At 39.6% G+C, this 17,362-nt stretch overlaps 1 protein-coding gene across 1 annotated transcript in view; it reads left to right on the forward strand.

The window, feature by feature from the left end:
• LOC102461934 (potassium/sodium hyperpolarization-activated cyclic nucleotide-gated channel 1) overlaps positions 1–17,362 on the forward strand; it is a 163,562-nt gene that overhangs the window by 128,534 nt on the left and 17,666 nt on the right. Inside the window, exon 5 of the mRNA XM_089779398.1 lies at positions 10,109–10,349. Coding sequence (XP_089635524.1) covers positions 10,109–10,349 — 241 coding nt within the window. The remainder of the gene's footprint in view (positions 1–10,108; positions 10,350–17,362) is intronic.

Here is a 17,362-nt window from a genome sequence, read left to right on the forward strand (position 1 = left end):
TTTCCGTTTAACTAACCTCCTCATTTTTGTGTAATTCCCCATTTTGAAATTAAATGCCAGAGTGCTGGACTGCTGAGGTGTTTTTCCCACCACAGGAATGTTAAATATTATTATATTATGGTTACTATTCCAAGCGGTCCTGTAACGGTTATCTTGTGGACCAGATCCTGCACTCCACTCAGGACTAAATTGAGAATTGCCTCTCCCCTTGTGGGTTCCTGTACCAGCTGCCCCAAGAAGCAGTCATGTAAGCCATCGAGAAATTTTATCTCTGCTTCTCTTCTTGAGGTGACATGTATCCAGTCAATATGGGGATAATTAAAATCCCCCATTATTATAGAGTTCTTTATTTTGGTAGCCTCTCTAATCTTCCTCAGCATTTCAATGTCAATATCATTGTCCTAGTCAGGTGGTTGGTAATATATTCCTACTGCTAATTTCTTATTATTGGAGCATGGAATTACTATCCATAGCAATTCTATTGAACATGTTGATTCATTTAATATTTTTATTTCATTTGATTCTACATTATCTTTCATATACAGTGCCACTCCACCACCCACCTTCAGTACGAACCTACTATAACCTCACTCTAAACTGTTTCCGGTCCAGCTGCACCTTGAAACCAGGGAAACTCCTCTTCCCCTGGGGTCTCTAGTTTACTCTCCTGGGTGTTCTAGCCAAAGACAAAAGACTCCTACTTTCCTCTTGTTTTTAAATATTCCCTTATTGCATGAGGAGTCACCTGGCCCGTCCCTACCAACCACAGCTAAGACTTAAGGACGGAAGGCTATTTTCATATGATTGCCCACACACTGATGTCTCCCTTGATTATTTACATTCGCCCATTTAAAAAGCATGAAATAGTTCCTTCTCCATATGTCTAATTTTACACATAAGAATGCTACATACACAAAAATAAGATAAAGAGATCCAGCAGATTACGGTTACATGAAGTAATTTGCTTAAAACACCTTTCATTTATGTACATTTATGTTCATAAGTCCATTTCATAAAGCATGGGGCTAGGGGTGAACCATCATACCTTCTCCCTGAAATTACTGCCAGAGGGTTGGACAATGTCCAGTGCAAAGGCAGCATATCCAGAAGTTCACCTGGGCTTTGTCTACACAATCATGCATTCTCACCAAGCCCTGAGCTGGCAGTTTTGGGAAAGCTGTTAGCAGGCCTGCACCACTTTGTTTATCTAAAAGGTAAGTCAGCAAGGCCCTGTCTTGACATAAGGCGTAAGAAAAGCAATGTCTGTCTTGTCCAAAGTACAGACACCCAAAAATTCCAAAGGCTGGGGGGAGCTTTGAAAGGCAGGAATATTTTTGCACAATCATGCATAGTCAGCATAGTACAGTAAAACATGCCCGCCCCCCCCAAAAAAACCAACCAAGAGTAAATTGGTACTGCTACGTTTCATTTCTATTAAGCGAAAAAGCACATACAGCCATAAAACTGTTAATCAAGCAAATATTTTTTACAACATCTTGAGTAGCAGAATGTACTCCAAATATGGGCATAATAGATAATTTATACAATATGTAGTTAATTGGTAAATATTATTAGAGTGACCAAGTTGAGTATAAATACAGGTGTAGAAAAAAATAGTCATTGGGAGGGATTGGGTAAGGGACCTTACTCATGGCAACTAGAAGTTGAACCTGTTCCTGCCGGCAAATGCACTGCGGAGGCTTCTATATGTGGGGAAACAAAGAGACTGCAACCTCCTGTCTAACAATTATGAGCTTACTCATGGTGAATTTGCGCGTGACCTGGGCCACTGTTTCCTACTGCTCCCCTTGGCTGAAAACAGTCAACCAGAGACAATAAGAGCCATGAGGCTCTGTGGCTATAGACCCTTTAAGTAAACAATGTAGTGTGTGGCCTCTAGCAACATTTCCAAGGTGGTCCTGTGAAACACTTTGAGAAACACTGAATTAGAACATTAGACACGTAGGCCCAATAATGTTCTCTCGCAAAGGTTAAGTTAGGAGATTAAGAAGCAGTGAGGGAAGTTGGAATATACTTTATCAAACTGACTTTACTGAAAATGTGGTTGAACCACATAGCCATAAAAGGATTAAAGTTGTAGTTGAAGTTAATAAAATGATAATTCCAATATATAAAAATGTATACAAAGAGTTGAACAGAAAACAACAATCAGGTAGGCTAGGAAAGGAAAAGTATTCAAAGTCCAGCATTTAATACAGATTCCCAAGAATAGACTGAATTAACTCTATATCCCATTGGTTGCAGATAAACAATTACCTTATCTAAGTGACTCTCCATTATCTTATGCATTTATGGAAGCTGACTTACACTAATATAAGTCATAAATAACTACTGTGAAGTCCATGGAATTGCCCTAGTATAAAACTGGTATGGACGAAATCAAACTGGAGCATGAGTTTTGTTAAGTGTTAATTACTCTAATACGCAAAGAGTGGAAGAAGAAGATTGTTATTAACCACTGGACAAGTAAACCTAGCACCATACCAGTTTTTTACCACAGACAAGAGAGGGAAAAAGTCAGTACACTTTAAAACAAAAGAAAGAGAGATGAAAATGTATTGATCTAATAGGTCAATGTATAACTATACAGTTTTGAGGTGTAAGAGATTTTTAAGAGCAGTGTTAATGAATTACTAATCATTAAAGCCGAGCCATTTAAAAATATACTTAAGCTTCCAGAGTCCCTGGACATAATGTTCTGTAGGTTTTCCTGTAATTATCTCTTCACTTGCCAACAAAAATTATTTTCTTAGTACTGCTCCTTTTGTGCTAATCTCTTCCTGGAATAATTTGTTTGCTCTCAAGATGAATATTGACCATACTCTATGTGGTCTAGTCTGTCAAAGGACAAGGAAATAGAGATAAAGATCACAAGTTATTTTTAGTATCCTGAAACAGTTGTTTCTCCCATTAAGCAGTAGCAGAGTTTCAGAAAGGTATAAATCAGTGGCACTCTGAATTAAATTACACATTGTTTGGTTTAGCTACTCCTGTTCTACATGCCACTGCAAGTGTAGACAAAGGCTATGTGTGATCAGCAGTCTTCACTGGTGATGAATTTTTGTTTTTTTCTTTCATGTTAAGTACTGTGAAGCCAAAAACCCATCTCTAAGGTACTCCACTATGAAAAACACCTGCTCACTGTTGATTCTCCACTTTAATGACATTGTGAGACCTACCAGCATATGATTTAATGTATACTATGTTAATTTTGTATTATTCTAGGTTTTTAATCAAAATATCATGTTATATTAAGTTGAATGCCTTTCAGAAGTCAAAATATCAATCACACTTGAATCCTTTCCCCAAATAAATTTCAAATTAGGTTGACAGGTTTTATTTATCCATGTTGATTGGCATGAATTATTCTACACTCCTTCAATTCTTTATCCATATGGCTCAATATCAGCTGTTTCATTATTTTTATTGGGAGTGATGTATATAATGACCCAGATGGTGTAAATTTTTAAATATTGGCATAAAATTAGCATCTGGAAGTTCCCCAATTTCTAAGTTTCGTTGAATATTAATTCTCCAGACCGCTGGCATAATTTAAGAGAGCATACTGCTTGTTGTAAATTCCACCAGATAAAGCATTTTCCTAAGTACCATTGCAAGCACAAGTAATCTAGATCCTTCCTCTCACATCTACTCAAGCACATTGCAGTCTAGATCCTTTCTTTCACACCTCTGTCACACTGTCTCCCTGCTCCAACAAGCCCTCCTCACTCCCAGCAACAGGTGTATAAAGAGACCTATGTAAGTTCTATGCACCACATGGAACAACTCCTTATGTCCCCCATCTCTTCTCAGGGAAGTTTTCCATCTTTTTTGTACAACTGAGCATTGGTCTACACCTCCTTCTCTCCCCCCCATCCCTCCAAACCACAACCAAGATTCGGAGTATGACCAGCTTCATGTGCTAAGCTCAAACCAGATCATAGTTCCATGGTTATTTTAGCAACCACAACCCATTGTAAAAGTCATCCATCTTCTTCATGCATATTGAAGTCATGTAGAACAAAAAGATATGATGATTTTGAATAGAACTGTCATGGAATCTAAGGTATAATAGGGCAGCCTCTAAATCAGTGCTCATTCCAGTTAAATCTTACCCAAAGAATCTCTCTACTGATTTCTCTTTAACCACTTTTCCATATAAATATTTACTCCCCAAGATTTTGCTCATTGCTTGGGTAATGTTTTGGTATTGAGGGGAGGAGTAAGAAGCCTGCTCCTGATGTTACCATATCATGGAGCACAGTCTGGGTTCTATCCTGAAGAATCTACTTGGGAAAAACTTTAGAGAGATAATTCTGTGTACAGAATTCAGGTCAGAGTATTTGTTCCTGCAGTTTGTCCTTGTTACCATATCTTGAAATATTAAGTTATTTCTTATAGTGTTTTCCAGTTACATAGCACGTATCCCCATAATCTTTATTCCTTTCTTTCTGACAAGTACTACAAGATGTAATATGTGTAATATGATACACAAGGACTTCAGGTACTGCATGACTTACGATTAAGACCAATAAAATATCTATATTAGTCACCTTCATGTAAAAGAACCACTTATGGAAAAACAAAGCACTTAAAAATGTCATTTAGCTACTCAGTCTTTATGTATTTCTGTCTCACTTTTGGAAATTTCCACCTTCTCACATTTTAGGTAAAGGAATTCTGAGTTTTAGCTTAAACTCCTATTGAAATGAAAAGACATGAAATGAATGCACTCACTAGCACAATAATAGCTGAAATTATCACAGCAGTGGTTGTATAAATCAAAGCAGCCATGAGACAGATAAACTGTGTGTGGTTTGTATACAGGTATATGTATAGATTGTACATAGCAAGAGAGAAAGGCATATATAGAGAGATGAGGTTTCAGGAGGAATTATATATTTTCAAAGAAGGAGAAAGATTTATAATTATGTTTTAATGTATTTTCCAAGTTTTCATGATCATCAGGGATGGCCAGCAGCCTGGGGATTAAGGGGTTAACTATGTCCTTTACCTAACCAGGTAGCAGGCAGCCAATAGACATGTAGGTAGGAATTTCAAACTGGGACAAAGGAATTTTTGGTTTTCCCCTCCTTTGTCTCTGGGAGTTTCTCTCCAGATACTGAGGGAGACAGACATGTCTCTCTCTCTCTCTCTCTCTCTCTCTCTCTGAGAAAAGACTCTTTACTATCTGTAAGTAGGGTAAAGTTTAGGTAAATCCCTTACGTTTTATTGTTTTATGGTTTGGGATTGGGTATCTGATGTCTGTGCATTTAAAAATGGGTTTTTCTCTCCTTTTTACCTAAGCTTTTGGCCCCTTGGGGTCCCCCATGGGTATATTTATTGGTGACTTTTCTATCTAGTGATTATGCTTGTCACAGGAGTATTGTGGTGATAATAAAAGTTCTTTCTCTCTTTTTTTTATTAACCTGGTATTGGTTAATTTTTTTGTGTCCTGGTTTTACTTTAAGGCTAAGATTTCCCAAGTGATCTCTTCCCTGGTTTTCTTATCATTACTTGGGTGGTAGCAGTGGATTTTTATCCCCAAAATCTAGGTTTTTAAGATTTTGGGGAGAAGTTTTATACCAAAGCCTGGAAAGATAAGGTTTTGGGTACTTTTGCAGGCCCCCACTTCTGCATTCATTGTTCCAGAGTGGGGATTAGGCCTTGAAGTGGAGTTGGATGCTCTGTATATTTTGGATGGGCTCCCACCTTTATCCGTTAGTCTTGCTGTGAAATCATTTCCATATTTCACCCAACACTTCCACTGTCTCTTTCTCACCACCCCATTTTCTATATTCTTATTGTCCCATTTCCCCCTGTAATTTCTTATTAATTCTTTCTCTTTTCAACCCCATCCTACTTTTTTTCAAGGTTTTCCCTCTTCTTTCCTGAGTCTGTCTGAAGAATTCACTTTTCAGTTTCTTTCTCACGGTATACCTTTGTTTCTCTCCTGTACGCTCTCCTCTTAACCCTTCTTCTTTCTGACTTTCTCCTTCTTTCTGTCCCATTTCTCATCCCTTATTTCTCTCTCTCTCTGAGTTTCGTATTTGTTCTTTCTCCTTGCTATTCTGTCCATTTCTTTCCCTTCCCTTCCTGTCTGCCAGCCCTCTCTCATCTTCTCAATATCCTTGTCTTCCAATTCCCACACCTCCTCTAGATCTCTTACAAAGTCGACCCCACTTTCTGTGGTGGCTTCCTTTCTCTTCCTCCCTGCATTTATATAAGAGATCAGTGTTGCTACCAAAACAGAAAACAGGCTGGGGTCAGATGACTGGATGAGAGGCTGGTTGATGTCATTGGGGGCAGGCTAACAAGCTACCAGCAAGACAAACTGCCAGTTATTGTCTTCTCCCTGCCTTCAGACAAATTAAGGCAATCTGGTGTCCCAGGCACACTTGTAACATGAGTCATAGGTCCACCCTCAACTGTGAATGGAGATGTCATGTGGCTCCCTTCCCAGAGAAACAGTCTATCAGAGGTTTATCACTGATTTCAGTTGTCAGGATTTCACCACCTGCCTTTTTGCACCCATTCAATCCATTTCTCTTACTTTTTTTCAACTTTATCTCTTGCATAAGTTGATGCATGTCTTATTCTTCACTCACTGTCTCTAATGCAACACTTCTTATTCGAGAGAGTGCTCCACTGTAGGTGTTCTGGCATCGCAGTGCACTTGGCTGGAAGATTTTACAAGCAATGGCTTTGACAGCTATCTTGCATATGCTCAGAAGCACTACACGTGCTAGGTGGCTAATGCGCATGCACGAGATACAGTCTCCTCGGTTTTTTCTCTGCCACCACTGGCATCGGTCAGAACCCACAGTGTGCTCTGCAGATTTTTCCTCAGCTACAGCCTGGGATCTCAATTTGGTTCTGAGGGCCTTAACTCGTAAACCGTTTGAGCCTTTGGCGACCTGCTCCAGGCTTCATCTTTCCACGATGGATGGCTCTTCTAGTGGCAATAACTTCTGCCAGGAGAGTCAGTGAAATTGTGGCTCTCATGGCAGACCCACTTTTCACCACCTTCCATAAGGACAAGATCGTCCTCTGACCTCACCCTACGTTCCTGCCAAAGGTGCCCTTTCCTTTCCTTTCCTTTCCTTTCCACTGTAATGAACCTATTAACTTACCAATCTTTTTTCCCAAACTGCACAACAACCAGATGGAGGCGACACACCGCACACTTGATTTATGGAGGGCCATTGCATTCTACCTGAAAAGAACCAAGCAAATTTGGAAAACCAATAGTTTATTCATATCAATCACCGAATGATCCAAGGGACTCCACATCTCCTCCCAGAGGAGCTCAAAATGGATAGTTGAATGTATAAGAATGGCATATTCAACCTTTCGTAAAGAGCCACCTGCACAGCTTTGTGCACATTCGACCAGGACCGTGGCAGCATCAACAGCCTATGTACAGGGCATCTCCCTGTCCGATAAATGAAAATCAGCCACCTGGTTGTCTACTCCTACATTCACTGCTCACTGTGCTCTAGGCTCCTACATGTACAGAGAAACTGCATTTGAACATACAATCTTTATCATGGTCCAAAAAGACACTATACTATCAGAAGCTCCCACCCCCAGTGGATAAACTGTTTTCACCTAAGGTGACTCCTCAAAAAGAAGAGAGGGTTACTCACCCTCTTCAGTAACTGACGTTCTTTGAGATGGATGTCCCTGAGGGTGCTCCACCACCCACCTTTCCTCCCCTCTACTTTGGTATTATTTTCATACTTTTCATACTTTTTGTGCATTAACCACCTAACGCATGTAGCACATCTGCGCATCTGCAAGCTAGCTGTCAAAGCCACTGCTAGTGAAATCTTCTGGCCAGGCGCGCTGTGGCACCAAAACACCTAAGGTGTTCTGACTGCAGAATGTCAGTTACTGCAAAGGGAGAGTAACCCTCTCTTCCTGAGCCAAAGCTACAGGATCCATGCATTCTTCATGTTATTGTGTAATTTCTGTTTCCCCCTCACCAAAAGAAGGAAGTGTTGAAAGAATGGCACAAAGTACAAAGCTAAATATAGAGCTACTGAATTGTTGAGACCAAGGTCAAAGGGACTGACTATAGTTCTTTTGAAGAGACAATGTCCTTAGAGACCCTGCTGTTTTCACCTTGTTATTACATAGTGACATTCCCTTGAGGGAGTGTCTTAAAATGTCATAACTCTGTCCTGTAGCAGGAGAAAGAAATATATTTGCTGAGGCCTTTTTAGTGGGAAACAGGAAATTGGTGAGAATAATAACTTCCTGCCACTAGGATACTGGTTTTGCCTTATGCTTTTCTTCCACGGTGGTCATTTTGTTTTTTGTTTTTTTGTTTTTGTTATTGGGGTTTTTTCATTTTGGAGACTCCATTCTTTAGTTTGGATTTTCTCTCTTCCTTCTTGTGCCATACCTGTGCTTCCTTGGTCAGCAAGAATCTGGTAAATATTAAGGCAATCTTTGTGTATTTCGCCATCTAGTGGTCACCCTTAAAATCTTGATAGTTGACATTAAATCAGTATTTGCTGCATTACCTAAAATCTCTTATACTTTCTGTAGTGAATGCCTGAGAGACTGCTGTTACTGAAGTGAAATTTAGCTTTCTAAGGCTTCGTCTATATTGCAGCACTATTTTGGGATACCTGAGGTATCCTAAAATAGCTATTCTGCATCTTTTGAGTATGCCCACTATTTCAAAATATAACGGGTTCACTATTTTGATGTCTCTAACACCTCATTCCATTTCAGAATAGCAATTTATCTTGAAATAAGTGCTGTGTAGACAGCACCATATTTCGAACTAGAGCGCTATTCTGAAACATTCCTTAATCCTCATGGAATGAGGTTTACAGGGATGTCGGAATAGCACACTCGTTATTTTGAAAGCTATTTTGAAATAATGAGTGCACTGCCGAGACATGGAAAACACTATTTTGGGATTTCTGAAGTATCCTGAAAAAGCACAGCTATTCACATCCTCACGCAATTAGAATGACATAAGTAATACACTGCATGTTTTTGTGTTTTAATGTGATTGTGCATTTATATACAGATGTCATATATTTCCTTTTGTTGTACCTTTAATAACTGGTTACTAACTGTACTCTGTGGGTTGTCTCCTGTCAAAATCCATCTTTATGCCCAATACCAATCAATCTTTGAAACATTCTTTAGAGTAGTAGCTTTTAAATGGTATGCATGGAATTGAATATACTTTACAAGGGAGTTTTTCTAAGATAAATTAGGGCCTGAAAGATTTGTCTTCTATCTCACTTCCAAGAATGGCACATATTTGTATTTAAAACAAGTAGCAGATTTAATCTTGTAGTGTTTTCCTTCCAGTGGTCTTGATAATAAATATTGGTTTGCTAGCTTGGGACATTAAAACCTTCAAGGAGTCCCATGAAGTCAATAGGATAATTTGTGCATACAAAGGTCCACTTGTAGGGATTTCTTTGCAGGATTATTGCCTATGACTGTGTTTAGTTATGATAAGTTCAGCTCTGACCATTCCTAATACAAAGGAATCTTTTTGTTGACTTCAGTGAGCTTTAGATGAAGTCCATAATGGTTGTGTCTAGACTGCATCCCTTTTTCATAAAAGGGATGCAAATTAGACATATCATGATTGCAAATGAAGCGGGGATTTAAATCTCCCCCGCTTCATTAGCATAAAAATGGCTGTCGCTTTTTTCTGGCGCAGAACTTTGCCGGAAAAAAGCGCCAGTCTAGACACGGATCTTTCGGAAAATAATGTCTTTTCCGAAAGATACCTTATCCCCGAGAGAGAGTTGGCAGATTGAGTTTGTCAGGTTGTTTGGAATTTTTGTTAGTTTGATCTGGGTGGGGTTTTTTTTGTTTTTTGTTTTGTTTTGTTTTGTTTTGTTTTTTTTGTCGTGGGGGGTACAAATAGAAATAAAAATGATGAGAAAATGAGGCAAAAATGAAAAAGTTATTTCTAATAAGCTCACAGGGAATTTCTCTTGCAAAAAAAAATTGTGTCCTATTGGATACACTCATTTTGTTTTTTTTCCTTTCCTTTACATCTATTTGCTGACTATTACGATCATTGTGTTTCCCTCCCATTTAGGAGATAGTGAATTTCAACTGTCGCAAGCTGGTTGCCACAATGCCTCTTTTCGCTAATGCAGACCCCAATTTTGTGACTGCCATGCTAAGCAAGCTTCGGTTTGAAGTGTTCCAACCTGGCGATTATATTATCCGAGAGGGTGCTGTGGGTAAAAAGATGTATTTCATTCAACATGGGGTTGCTGGTGTCATCACTAAATCCAGTAAGGAGATGAAGCTGACAGATGGCTCTTACTTTGGAGGTGAGTAATAAGGAAATACATGATAACATATGGGATGAAAATGCTAGAATAAAACATGTTCAAATGTCAGACATGTAAGAGATATTAGAGTGTGTTTGGTGAGCATTTGTTGCCTAGAGAATTCTGATGGAAGCAAATAGTACTTTCAGTACAGTATTTTTGATAAATACATTTAGAGACACCTTACCATTTCAGTGATAGGTTATCTTCCACAGCAGGGATTCTCAAACTGGGGGCATAATCCTTCTGGGGGGGTGTCATAGTTATTTTGTCTGTAGGGGAATTATGAGCTGTCAGCCTCCACCCCAACACTGCTTTGCATCCCACATTTATAATGGCGCTTATTATTAAAAACATTGATAAAGGGGGTTGCGCTTGGAGTCTTGCTGAGTAAATCAATCTTTAACAGGCTGAAGTATTTCTAAGATAAAATAAAGATAATTTATATTCTTTAAAAGAGGTTGTGAATTTTTGCACACCAATTTGAAGATATATTTACCTGATGGACTCCATTGTACAAAACAGAGAGTTATAAAGTACCAATTAATATGTTGGATTTTTCTGATATGCTCCCTGGAGCTTTCAGACTAGTATTAGTGCTCTTTCACTAATTTTTAACATGCAGCAGTGATTAGAGTTGTGCTGTTATAGATTGGTATCTCTAGTGGACTAGATAGCTCTGTTAGATGTAAGTTAATAAGAACAAAACAAATATTTTGATTCAGTTTTATTCAGCTGGTAACACTAGTGAAAAGCAGATTTGTGTTTAACTGAAGGTATATGAAATATTTACATATGGATAAGGAACATCTTTTATATATAATATCTGACTCATTCAAATATAGGAGTTGTGATTATATGATAGTCTAGTGCCATAGAATAGGCATCTAATACTAAAATTAGCAATAGGCTTGATTTTTAGATGCACTGAGAACCTGGAGCTACTATTAGCTCCAACTGGAGTTGCAGGTCTGGCTCATAGTTGGTTAGCTTTGCATTAATTTTAGCTGAATCCAATGAAGTGTTGAAAAATTATGTCAAAAGCCTTTCAGAAATGTTTAGTTGAGTTTAAAGGCTAATGAGTGACATTAGATGTTGTAGAGAAATGTAAAGCTCAGAGCTGTGAACATCGCTGAATTCTTGTTTGAACCAGACCACATAGTTCTTTAACCAATTTCACCCTATAGAAGTATACTGAAACTTCTTCTACTGTCCTGGCCAGCAGGCCTTGTCACTCCACAGTAGCCCTTTCCAGGTGATGTGTACCAGTGCTTACAGCAGCAGCACTAAAGGAATCAGGTACTTAATTGTATTTGCTACAGAATGGAGATTAAGGAGAAAGAAAAGGTTGAAAGATGAAGAAGCTAAGTATTAGGTTTAAGCAGTGCACCAGGAATTTCCTGATTCCAAGATTGAGTGGGCAAGAAGCTGTATTCTGAAAATATCAATAATACCTTTTCTAGACTAGCAAAGGATCGGCTATATCAAAAGAGCAAAAATGCATGTCTATATGCTGTGTTGACTAATCGCAGCGGCATTCCTGAGGACAATACAATATTATATTGTGGTAAAATGTATATCTCATCCTTCTCATGTTGACTGGTCCTCAGAGATAACAGCTTTTTATTACTGCCAATTTCTATGTTAGCTCAAGTCGTAAAGGTCTTTGCTGTGGATCTAAAGTTTCTAACCCTACTGATGTTATATGGAGTTTAATATAGCACCAAATGATAGTACAGGCAGTCCCCGGGTTACGTACAAGATAGGGACTGTAGGTTTGTTCTTAAGTTGAATCTGTATGTAAGTTGGAACGGGCATCGAGATTCAGCCACTGCTGAAACTGATCAGTTTCAACAGCGGCTGAATCTGGACACCAGTTCCGACTTACATGCAGACTCAACTTAAGAACCCCAGGCATCCCCAAGTCAGCTGCTGCTGAAACTGATCAGCAGCTGATTCCAGGAAGCCCGGGGCAGAGCAACTCTGCCTCGGGCTTCCTGTAGTCAGCCGCTGGTCAGTTTCAGCAGCAGCTGACTTGGGGACGCCTGGGGCAGAGCAGCTCGGGTGCTGCTGGGTTGGTCCAGTAGCGCGGCCGCTCCTTGGCGCTACTGGACCAACCCAGCAGCACCCCAGATGCTCTGCCCCAGGCGTCCTGATTCAGCTGCTGCTGAAACTGATCAGCAGCGGCTGAATCAGGACTCCTGGGGCAGAGCAGCTGGGGTGCTGCCGGGTTGGTCCAGTAGCGCCAAGGAGCGGTGTTGTGGGACCAACCGGCAGTGCCCCACTTGCTCTACCACAGGCCCCGGGCTTTGCTTCACGTCTCCCTGGTCTTCTGGGGGGGCACTAGCTGCGTCCCCCCCCCCAGCAGACCAGGGAGACGCTGAGCAAAGCAGCGGAGGACCCGGGCCGGGCCGGGCCGGGCCGCGGCGCTTCCAAATCAGCGCCGTGGGTCCGGCCCGGGTCCTCCGCCGCTTTGCTCCCCGTCTCCCTGGTCTGCTGGCTCCCCCAGCAGACCAGGGAGACGGGGAGCAGCTTTTCTCGCCCCGGAGGAGGCGGGCGGCGGGACCAGGCGTCCCGCCACTCCAGTCCTCCGGGGCGAGAAAATCCCCGTTCGTAACTGCGGATCCGACATAAGTCGGATCCGCGTAACTCGGGGACTGCCTGTATTTCTGATCATACTTAGTTAGTTCCCTTTTTTTAAAAATGAATACATTACATACAATAAAGGGGATTATGGTGGATAATATATACTTACTGGAAAGAATCTGAGTATATAGCCCTGATCCAGGACACCACGTAAGCATAATGTTAGTCATGTGCTTACATGCCATTCTGGATCAGGGCTAACACTTAAGCACGTGCCTAACTTTAACTCTATTCTTAAACTAGATCATAGATTGGGATAGGTGTTTCTGGATAAGAAAAGAGAGAGTTAAAGAAGCTCGATCATACAGAATCCTAATTAATAGCTGCTAAAACAGATACTTCCAGGAGTGCTTGGTTGTTTTATTTGCTTTCTTACTTGTGGAAATGGCTGCTTTGTCACCATTCTCCATGTACTGAAATCACTGGCAAAATTCACACTGAAGCAGGGTGAGGCCTTATGACCTAAACAAAACCTTATCAGGCCAAAACAACTGCCTTTAGCTGGTGTTTTCTCCATCTGGTTCCCTACCTGTGTTTATATTAGTCTGTGCTTTATCAGCTCCCAGGAGACACATTCCAAGCAGGCTACGGTCCCTTTTACAGATATGTTGTAGAATCCAATGGATTCAGTATCGTCCAATTACCATGAAACGCCAAACCAAGGTCACTTAGTCTTTATTTTATATGTAATGATTCCTTTATGAAATGTTTTGTAGCTATCAGTATATAAACTAATGTAGTTTTATAAATAACTATACATCATTTCACAGGGTACATTATTAATAATTTTAACCCTTTAGGCGCCCATACTGATGTTTGATATGTCTGCCACTGCAAAGGATCTTAACTTTCAAATGTTCAAGTGTCCCCTGACAGTGTCCAGATTAAGATTTTGCCATCCCTGTAAACCTCATTCTACAAGGCATAAGGGATGTGTTGAAAGAGCAGGTTTTTCCAAAATTTGGTGTCATGCAGATGCACTAAATTTCAGAAAAGCCTCTTTTGAAAGAACATCAGAAAAAGGTACACAATTTGAATACTGCAAATTGTGTATCTTTTTCCGATTTAACTCTGCAGTCTAGATGTAGCCAGAGAGATTCATATCTGATTTTCATGATGAGCTGGCTCAAAGTTTAAGTATCCACTGAACAAGTTCTTAGGTTTGTGATATGAGGCAAAATACATTTTGTACAATTATTCAAAGCCAGAGAGATTCCAACAGCTCTGATGGGCAACTTAATCAGGGTAGCACCAGTATAAATAAAGCAGAATTTTTGGCCTTGCTGAGTTTTTAATTTTCTTAAGACTATTCAATAACTTATTTATGGCATCTTACTTTTTCCTGGTTATTTAGAGTAGTACTGTTGTCCATGTATCTTACGGTACACTCTGGGAGGTTTATATTTTATATTTCTTAAGTTATTGACTGACTTTCTAACAATAATCTGTCCATGCTTGAAACTTATAGTAAATTGAATCTTCTATTCACTTCAGCTTGGTGAAAGACAATTAGGCAAAACTACTTTGACCTACCTGTTATTTATAAACTTCTTCCCCATTTCCAAAGCATAACTGTCAGTATATTTTAGGTCAGTGCCATGGAAAATAATACCACGAGATATCTTCAGTCACTTTGAATTATATTTTGTCACTCCTGTTTTTCTGGGTGGTAGAGGTAACATATTTTTACTGGGGTACTTTTAAGTAATCATAGTATAATGTTCCTATAAACTCAGGAAGAAATTGCCATATAAGGGCCTGCTTTGCACCTTGTCTTTTCCCCCATGCAGAGTGATGTGGTAGGGTTTCACATCAACTTTACACAAAGGCAAATGATTATATAAATTGCAAGGCATTGGAGAATTAAAGCTTTAGGGTTTATGCCCCAACTCAGTATAGTATTTAAGCACATGATTCACTTTAAGTAAATAAGTAGATCCAGTTTAAGTGAGCAGGACTATTTACATATTTAAAGATAAACTCATGCTTACATTCTTTTTTTTGATCAAAGAGTTATAGAATCATAGACGATCAGAGTTGGAAGAGATCTCAGGTGGCCATCTAGTCCAACCCCCTGCTCAAAGCGTAGTCAATGCCAAATAAATCATTCTAGCAAGGCTTTGTTAAGCCTTGATGTAAAAAACTTTAAGCATGGAGATTCCACCACCTTCTGAAGCAAGCCATTCCAATGCTTCACCACCCTCCTAGTGAAATATTTTTTCCTAATTTCCAACCTAGACTTCCCCACTGAAACTTGAGTGCATTGATTCTTGTTCTGCCATCTGCCACCAAAGAGAATAGTCTGTCTCCATAGTCTTCAGGAAGTTGAAGGCTGCTATCAAATCCCCCTTCTCATTCTTCTCTTTGCAGACTAAATAAATCCACTTCCGTCAGCCTCTCCTCCTAAGTTATCTGCCCCAGTCCCCTCATTATTTTCATTGCCCTCCACTGGACTCTCTCCAGTTTATCTACATACTTTCTGAGTGGGAGGGGGGTACTGGATGCAGTAATCAAGATGTGGCCTCACAATTGCATAATAGAGAGGAATAATCACTTCCCTGGATATGCTGGCAATGTTCCTACAGTTGCAAACCAATATGCTATTAACCTTTTTGGCAATAGGTGCTCACTGTTGGCTTCTCATCTACCAGAATCCCCAGGTCCTTTTCTGCTTAGCTAGCCAGTTCCCAGCCTATAGTATGCATGGGATTCTCCATCCTAAGTACAGGACACTGCATTTTTCCTCATTGAACCTCATCAGAATTCTTTTGGCCAATCTTCTAATTTGTCTAGGTCACTCTGCACTCTGTGCTCTACTCCAGCATATCTACCTCTGCCCCCAACTTAGTGTCATCTGCAGACCTGATGAGGGTGCAAACCAACCTATCATCCAGATCATTAATGAAAATGTTGAACAAAACCAGCCCTAGGACCGACCCCTAGCGTACTTCACTTGATATCAGCTGCCATCTAGACATTAAGAGGTTGATCACAACTCACTGAGCCTGAAGATCTAGTCAGCTTTCTATCTACCTTATAATTCATTCATCAAGCCATTGTTTTGTAACTTGCTGGCAAGTATACTGTGAACTATCAAAAACTTTGTTATGTCAAGGTATATCATGTCCACTGCTTTCCTCATATCCACAGAGTCAGTTATCTCATCAGAGAAGGAAATTAGGTTGGCCAGAGAAGGAAATTAGGTTTGACTTCATGAATTTGAGTTCATTACTTCATATAGTAATAAACAGAATTGTTAGCATATAAATAAACATAATTTGGTGGAAAAACTTGCTTTATGTAATAAAACTTGCTTTATGTGATAAATTATGCTTCAACAGTCTACTAGAATTCTTGAGGGGGGTCAACAAGCACGTGGACAAGGGGGATCCAGTGGAACTAGTGTATTTAGTTTTCCAGAAAACCTTTAACAAGGTTCCTCACCAAAGGTTCTTAAGCAAAGTTAACTATCATGGGATATGAAGCAATGTCCTCTCATGGACTGATAATCGATTAAAAGATAGGAAACAAAAGGTAGGAATAAATGGTCAGTATTCAGAATGGAAAGAGGTTACTAGTGGGGTTTGTCCTGGTGCCAATGCTTTTTCAACATATAATAAATGATCTGGAGAAAGGAATAAAGAGTACGGTGGCAAAATCTGCTGATGATACAAAACTTCTCAAGATAGCTAAGTTCAAACAGCCTGTAAAGCACTTCAAAAGGATCTCACAAGGTGATTGAGCAAGAAAATGGCAGATGAAATTCATTGCAAATGTATTCATTTTGGAAAACGTAATCCCAACTATACATATAAAATGAGGGGGACTAAATTATCTATTACAAAAAAAGCAAACAATGTTAGAATTCATTGATAAAGAGATGGAGAAAAAGACAGATAATATTTTATTTACTGTGTATAAATCTATAGTATGTTCACTTCTTGAATACTGGTTGTAGATCTTGTTGCCTTAACTCAAAAAAGATATATTGGCATTGGAAAAAGTTCAGAAAAGGGCAACAAAATGACATAGCAGAGCTGCCATATGAGGAGAGAGAAATAAGACCGGGACTTCTTAGCTTAGAAAAGAGACAACCAACGGAGAATAATGATAGAGATCTGTAAAATCATGACTGGGTGTGGGGAAAGTAAATAAGGAAAAGTCATTTACTTGTTCCCATAACTCAAGAAGTAGGGGTCACAAAATGAAATTAATAGTTAGGTACCAGGTATAAAGAAACAAAAGGAAATATTTCTTCACACAACACACAGTCAATCTGTAGAACTTCTTGCCGGAAGATGTTGTGAAGGCCAGAATTTTAGCAGAGTTCAAAAAAGAGCTAGATAAATTAATGGAGGATAGTTCTA

This window comes from Pelodiscus sinensis, chromosome 6 (genome assembly GCF_052426305.1).
Source record: "Pelodiscus sinensis isolate ZL-2025 chromosome 6, ASM5242630v1, whole genome shotgun sequence".
NCBI lineage: Eukaryota > Metazoa > Chordata > Testudines > Trionychidae > Pelodiscus > Pelodiscus sinensis.